Source organism: Sesamum indicum, linkage group LG5 (assembly GCF_000512975.1).
Source record: "Sesamum indicum cultivar Zhongzhi No. 13 linkage group LG5, S_indicum_v1.0, whole genome shotgun sequence".
Classification (NCBI taxonomy): Eukaryota; Viridiplantae; Streptophyta; class Magnoliopsida; order Lamiales; family Pedaliaceae; genus Sesamum; species Sesamum indicum.
Window position 1 is genome coordinate 13565475 of NC_026149.1, and position 8141 is coordinate 13573615.

Here is an 8141-nt window from a genome sequence, read left to right on the forward strand (position 1 = left end):
TCTTTCCAAAGTACTGTAAAAAATGTGTTAGCTATCCAGTTTCTACGATTGCTTCACAGTCTACTTTTAGCACAAGTGGTTGTGTTATTGATGCATTTAGGAGTTCTCTTTCTTTAAAAATGGTGGAGGCCCTTATATCCACCCAAGATTGTTTACGCGCTACTCCTATTATTGATCTTTGTGCAGTAATGGAGGATATTGAGAAGTTTGAAGAATTTGCAAAACATAAATGATTTTCTGATGAAGTCTTAAATAGAGCAGATGACCAGCAAATATAGGTCCCTTCATGTTGACTAACTAACAAGAAGTTAACCGAGCAGGCGTTGCTACAAACAGGAAGCAAAGTAGGTGCAAATTCTGCCAAATATTCCCACTAAAGAATGAATCCAATACAAAATTTTGATCAGCAGAGTGAATGACTTTCCAAAAGAGCAAGTATAAAGAGAAATATGATACTCTGAGTTAACATGGGATCATCTGCTCAAGACTTTGATAGTAGATAGTCATAGACCAAGTATCCCTTCTGGGTAACACTTGATAATCAAGACTCGCGACGGCCTTCAATGTAGCATCCTCATGTTGAACCCAATCGCTATGAATTTATATATGATAAATATGTTTTTAAATAGCCAGCACATTACCTTGAGATTGGGATTGGGTTTGGCCAGCATTTTCATCTTTCCAACCTCTTTGGCGTGCCCTCAGCTCCCACATTGCAGTCAACTGTTTCTGTGCTAATAAATTGGCTTCAGACTTTTCCCTTGCCTCCTCACACGTCTCCATTCCAGAATTGCATTTATCAGCCTCTTTCTGGTACTGGGACGTCATTTTTTTAGCCTCGAGTAGTGCCATGTTAGCACGGTGCTGATTCTCCAAAGCTTTGGCTGATCGCTGCTTTAATTCCTCGGATAATAGCTCTGCAAATTTCTTCTGTGTGTCCTCGTTGACATCTGGATTGTGCTTTGCACAATCTGTGAGATACAAATGGAAAGACAGTAAGTCATAAGATCTAAGACTTTGATATATAAATGACTGAAAACTAATGAAACTTGAGGACAAGTTAATTCATATTAGATCTAGGCTAGTTTCATCTTATTCAATTAATCATTAAAAGGAAGGAAAATAAAAGTTGCAGCGGTCTAATGCACATCAGCAGCAGCACAGATTATTAATTCCAACTCGCTAAGTTGTTGATAATGAACTCAGTGATCAACAGAAAGTACATAACTCTGTCTGAGGGCCAGAAAGAAGATAGGAGTAACCGGAGGGGCTGGAGTCTCAAACGGTCTTGTACTATAGGACTACAGAGTAGATATGCATAAAAAAATCATGAAATATTGACTATCCATAATTTTCATAAGATGCTTATGATTTAACATCATTCAAATTTCAATGTAACTTGGACTCCTCGGCAATGAAGACACCAAAAGAATATGAAGGCATTGGTCGTGGGGTAGTGAATATGAAGCAGAAAAAGAAAAAGAAAAGGAATAGAGAAGAGGAAACCGGGGAAAAATTTAGAAGGAACAAGCTTATAAACAAATCTATTTGGCTTTTACTGTAAATTTACACTGATACTAAAGTAAAAGCATGCAAAACTGCAAACTGATTAACATATGTTGCGTACCTGTAAAGGAGGCATTATTCGGTCCTGTAAGAAATACAAGCAAGTAATTAGCATGTACAAGCTTTGGCCATAGAACCAAATCAAACAAGGAAATCAAGAAGTTAACAAAATGAAAATCATTAAAGAAAAAAAGGATGATCTAGATGGCTCCATATAATACAAAAAAGTTTAAAAAAAAAATGATGAATCAAAGTTACTTGTAACTACACAAATCTAAAGAAAGTGGCAGGCCAAGTATGAGCCAACTCATTCGACAACCAGAAAGCTTCAGTTTCATGGCTACTCCATCCAAGCAGGCAGAATAGTAGTTATGGCATTTTTTGCATACTCATCAATTGCATAATCCTCAGTGAGAATATAAAGCCTTATTATGACTACCCTTTGAACTTCAGTTTCATAACCTACTCCCCAATTACTCAAACCCTTAGTCTCCTGCATGTAATGTCTCCATGTAGTGACAGGGCCCTGAGTACACGATTGTCCCCGAAATTTAGGAAGGATCTCGTCTTTGGAGGAAAGCAAGACGGCTTCGCTTCTGCATTTGTATATTTCCATCGGGGGAATCAGTCTCTATGCAGACATTATAGAAATCAAGCAACCTCAACAATGGAGTCAACGTTATTGCCTTACTATAGCCATCATTTTCTTCCCCTGCAACTGAGACTTTGGAAGGCATTTTTATTAAAAAGTAAATTATTAAAACACTTGCTAACTACTATGCATTGCACAGTTCTGTACCAACTCTGAGTAATACCAATTCAAGTCGATAACTGCTCCTCGAGCTTTATCTTTCAATAAAAAATAATAATAATAAAAAGAACAAGTACAGTTTTACTACTAATTTTTATACCTTTTACCAACTTCTATTTTTGTGAAGAAGTTTGCATAGCAAATGAGGAAAACCAAATCAAACTGATCAATCCTATACGCATTGACGCAATATTGGCACACAAAAGTATAATATTTCAACATACCGATTTTTTTTTCTGTTTGATTCAATTGGATTTTACGCAGTGAACACCCCTACATGAAGCAAATACCACGAACGCCAACCAAAATTCAGTTTTAACACGGAAAAGTGAAAAAATAAAAATGCAAGCTCAGATAATCAGATATAGAAATCACCAAAGTGCAATATCATAACAGATCTAACAACAACAACATTTTTTGATTATGAAGTTGATACCTTGTGCAATGGAGAGAAGCGGCAGAGAATCACAGTCACAGTCACATGGAGGACAAGCGGCGGAGGCGGAGGCGAATCCTTCCATCAAATGCCAATACAGCGGTGGACCAATTATGTACGCCGCAATGCAAACTGCGATCAGCCCCACCACTGCATTCAAAACCCCTGTTCTCACTGTCATCCTCTCTCTCTCTCTCTCTTCCTGGCTGCTTGTCGAAATCTGACTGAGATTTGTTGGTTGGAGCTAGATGGCAGAAAAAAAACAAGTGTGAATCAAAGTTTTCTGTTTTCTCTCAGCTTCCATAACTAAATCCTGCCGGCATTTTCGTCAGCTTATTGAACCAATCAGACAATCACTATTCACTTTTCTCATAAATTGCACTTCCAACCCCCTCAAATTTCAAATTTTTACTATTCACCCAAATTTATAAAATAAACATCATTTCAGCCCTTAAAAACTGCACTTTGCCTCATCAACATTTAGGCTGTAAATTATTCAAGTCCAACAGAACACATTGTTATTTAAATTTATTTGAATTTATATCTAACTTGAAAAATTGCGTTTGAATTATTAATCTAATTACGCTCCGACGAACTTTAATTGCATCAAATATAAATCGAGCTCATGCAATTTGATACTTTTAAGTATATTTTATTATTTTTATACTAATCGAATCGAGTTCGAGCCGAGTTTAATAGCTCATCGAACAAAAAGTTTTATTCAAATTTGATTTGTTAAATTTAAACGAAACTTTCATTAATCGATTTCATCGAGTATCAGGCAGTTTGATTTATTATTATTCAACTTTATAAACAATACACAAATTAAATAAGAAACTTACATATCTCTACTTCTTCCAAATGTGAATATATTGCATTTAGGGCCCATTACTTCATTGATTGACATAATGTGATTAATTTGGGTTAATTATATTTTGCAATCTTTAACTATACATAAAGTATATTTACACCCCTAAATTATAAAATATAACAGAATGGCACTTCATGATATGTACTAATTTTTTTTATGATAAAAATGCCATTACTATTTACGTCCCTGAAATATGTTTGTTACAATCATTTCTCTAAATATAATTTGAATTATTATAATTTTTTTAAATAAATACTATCTACAATTTATGATTTTTATACAGAGTATAGATCTGTATAAACTCTATAAATTTATAATCTTTATATTTTTTACGTAATTGGTAAAATATTTATATAATTTTTGCTTATGTTGTTATATATATTGAATTTTTTAAAGAATAAGTTATTAATATAATTTTAAAATATTACACCGAATATATATGTAGAAACTGAAAAAAAAAATGCAAATCTATAATATAATCACTATATAATATTCTTTATTTTTTTGAGTAATGATATGATATATTTTTATTATGTGGACATGTAACTGAATAAAAATTTATAATTTATATCACATATTTTTTCTAAAATATTATGTGCATTATGTATTTATACATATTTGCATGTACTTTTTAACATAAATTATATACTTTGTATAATGTATTTGCATAAACTGAGGTTATATTTTTTTGTTTCTTTATAACACATAATTTATAAAAAGTTATAAACTTTAAATATTATTTTTAAAGTAAAATTTTAAATCACTATAAGTAGTTCTGGGAAATTTTTTTAATAAAATATATTTTAGAGAATAAAATAAAAAGTATAGGGTAAGTGAGAAGGGTATTTTTATTTTAATAATGTCAAACTATTTTGTCAAGAGTGTTTTTGTTACTTTTCATATTTTGGAGGTGTAAATGCGAGTATATACATAATTTGGAGGAGCAAAATGTATTTTAGCCCTAATAATTTTTATTTGAATGTGTTATAATGAACTATATTTAATAATTCAGTAATTTTTTGTTTATGGAAAATTGCATAAAAACCCCAGTATTATGAAAATTTAACTAAAATCTGTTGTGTTAAAAATATAAACAAAAAAATTCCTATAGTTTTTGAAATTTTGCCCACTCTTCTCTTGTCGTTTGTTTGACTTAACTGTGTTAATCGTTTTTGTGATTTTTTGTTATATCCTTATATATATAAATTATTATTATTATAATGACCATCGTATCTTCTATGATTGCATCAAAACCGTAAGATCTAATCAAATTTTAATACCTATTGATCTTCAATAGTTAAAAATGAATGATCCAAATTTTATTTATTTAAGAATATATTATATATATATATATAAATTTATCATAAGAAATATAATATTTACATACATAGTATATATATTGTATATATGTCGTATATATATATATATATAGAAAAAAATACAAGCAACCCCCTTGTGATATCATAAATGAGCAAATTACCACCTTATGAGAAAAAATTGCGATTTATCTCTCTGTATTTTTTATAATATAACAATTTACCTCCCTATATTTTTTAAAATGAAGCAATATACCTTCCTGTATAAGGAGGTAAATTGCTTCATTTTTAAAAATATAAAGGGATAAATTGCTGTATTTTTTTCATATGAGGAGAACATGCTCATTTTCAATATCAGGCTAAATTCCTATTCAATCTATATATATGTGCTAGTGGAGGGTCCCGCTCCACTTCCACCTGCCATTACTGTCTACATAACTATGCCCTTCACTACCTAGACTTGGGTTGGCAATAGGCATCCTCTCCCATGATGTTGCAGCGCAGATCTGGCCGACGAGTGGTCGGCGGAGATGGGAGCAGCCGAAAAAAGTAGAGACGGTGATGAGGGGAAGTCAGAAAAAGACCGATATACCCTCCGGAGGAGGGGCAGAAATAACCTAAGGCAAAGAGAGGGGTTTGACCAAGTATTAACTTTGTCTAAATTATTAGATAGTTATGGGCAGGGTTAATGCCTTAAAGAACGGACCATGAGGGCATTATGAGCAATCGTGGGAGCAGGTATGAAGATCATGGGGGAGACACGTCAGCTTGTGGATGTGATCAGTATAAGTGGAAGAAAATTGCAAAGAGGGGGTTAATTTTTCTTGGAATAAAAAAGAGAGGTACTTATGGTTAGGAGATTGATTTTTTACAGAGAGGAGAGGAGAGATATCTTCATCATTATTATTGACACTGACTTGAGCGTCGGAGTATCTTCGCCGGGACTTTCCCCGGCTAGATAACGTTTGTTTTTCATTGTCAGATTATCGGTGATCAGGAACGGAAGGTGGATAACGACCTGGAGTGCGATCTGCGATCTCAAGCCTGATCATTTTGGCGCCGTCTGTGGGAACGTAAGTAGGTAACGGAGAGACGTTCTAAGAAGTATATACCGGAAATGGAGACTCCGGTGGAGGACCGAGAACCAAATGTATACTTGACACGGCGAGAAATAGAGACTCCGGGGGATGACCGGGAACTAGCGGTACACTTGACACGACGAGAACTGCAACAGATGATGGAAGAAGCTGGAAGAAATGCCCTTGTAGCATACGAAAAGGGACAGCTACTCCACTTGAGAGGGAGGTAGCCGGGAAAAGGTTGTTCCAGGAAGGAGACGAAGGGCGAGATCTTGAGGGAATGAGTAAAAAGGAGGCAAATAAGAAAGGTCATCCCCCTTCGGAGGTTGGGTCCAGCAGTAAGGCTCCAAGTCATCCAAGGGGACCAGCTATATCTCGAGCTGAGGTAGACAATGTTAGTAAACAGATAGCTTTGTTGGGAAAGCAAATTGATGAGCTCAAGAAGCGGGGGGAAATAGTGGCACACAATCGCAACTCCCCTTTCTGTAACAAGATACTTATCGAAACGGTTAATCCGAGTTTTAGGATGCCAGATCTTCCAAGATACGATGGAACACGGGATCCGCAAGAGCATCTAGCCGCCTTTGATATGGTAATGAATCTATATGGGCAGTTAAGTTCCATAGTTGCTAAATTGTATGTTACCACGTTGACAGGGAAAGCTCAAGAGTGGTTCACGAATTTGCCCTCGGGTAGCATAGAGTCGCACGAGCAATTGGTACAAAAATTCGCATTCCACTTTGCGAGGAAGAGAAAGCAAAAAAGATCGGCCACACATTTATTCACCATTCGGCAAGGGGAGAATGAAAGTTTGAAAAGCTTCATGGGGCATTTCAATAACGAAACGTTAGAGGTGCAGGATCTCAGGATAGATATGATGACTAGTATCCTTATCCACGGGCTGAAAAAAGGAGTTTTTGCATCTGCTTTAGCAAGGGACCCGCCAATGGATACAGAGCAGTTGATGGCATTGGCGCAGAAATACATTGATGAAGAGGAGATGAATGCAATGAAGGATGAGGAATGGAGGGTTACATCAGAGCAGGCAAGAGATGGAGGATTTGGTAGAGATCGAGATGTGCGACCTAAAAGGGAGAAAGAAAAGGAACCACCTTACCAGTCGAAATACAGTAAGTACACCCCTTTAAATATGACTAGGGCCAAAGCTCTCATGTTGGTGGAAAAAGATAATGTATTGATATGGCCGAAGCATACAAGGATCACTCCAGCTAAAAGGTATTCGAACAAATACTGTCGGTTCCACAGAGAGAAAGGACACGATACAGAGGAGTGCTACCAGTTGAAAGATGAAATAGAGCGGTTGGTTCGACAAGGGTATTTCAGGAGACAGAGTTTTCATAATTTTGAAGAAAAAAGACGTGATCGAAGAGGTAGGTCGAGAAGCAGGGATCGCAGGTCCAATTGGGCAACTGAACGAGAGAACCAGAAAGTAGGAGAAAATGCGCCTGTGAAAGGCATCATCCATACTATAGCAGGGGGATCGGAGGGATGGTCGAGAAGAGCTAGGAGGAGATTCGAAAGAGAGAGTAGATTGGAGCGACGCAAGCAAGTGGTAAATATGACGGGCAACCCCGAGATCGTGTTCGGAGATCGAGATGCAGGTGCAAGGATCGTAACAGATAATGATCCGATGGTGATAAGGATGGATATAGCAAATTTCACGGTCCATAAGGTTTTGATAGATAATGGGAGTTCAGCAGATATAATTTCAAAGAAGTGTTGAATAAGATGGGGCTTGATAACATAAGGGTGGAACCAGCAAGTACTCCGTTGGTCGGTTTTGGAGGAGGCGAGGTCGCTTCGCTGGGAAGGTGGATTCACCTGCATCCCTGGGAGAAGAGCCAAAGCGTAGAATGTTGATGGTAAAATTTTTAGTTGTTGATATGCCTTTTGCTTATAACGTTATCCTGGGGAGACCTGGGCTTAATTCTTTCAGGGCGGTAGTGTCAACATACCACCTCAAGATGAAGTTCCCTACTCAGTGTGGGATAGGGGAGGTCGTGTGCGACCAGATTGAAGCTAAGAGGTGTTATAACTTGTC

The 8141-nt window shown here is 36.3% G+C and overlaps 2 protein-coding genes across 2 annotated transcripts; one reads left to right on the forward strand and one right to left on the reverse strand.

Moving 5' to 3' along the window:
* LOC105162624 lies at positions 274–3100 on the reverse strand. The gene is made up of 3 exons (XM_011080702.2): positions 2814–3100; positions 1628–1651; positions 274–971 (listed from the first exon to the last, which is right to left on the reverse strand). Exons 1-3 carry the CDS (start codon positions 2992–2994, stop codon positions 622–624), a joined length of 555 nt encoding a protein of 184 aa, XP_011079004.1. The 5' UTR covers positions 2995–3100; the 3' UTR covers positions 274–621.
* Positions 6360–7823, forward strand: LOC105162746. Its single transcript, XM_011080865.1, has one exon. The coding sequence runs from the start codon at positions 6360–6362 to the stop codon at positions 7821–7823; it is 1464 nt and encodes a 487-aa protein (XP_011079167.1).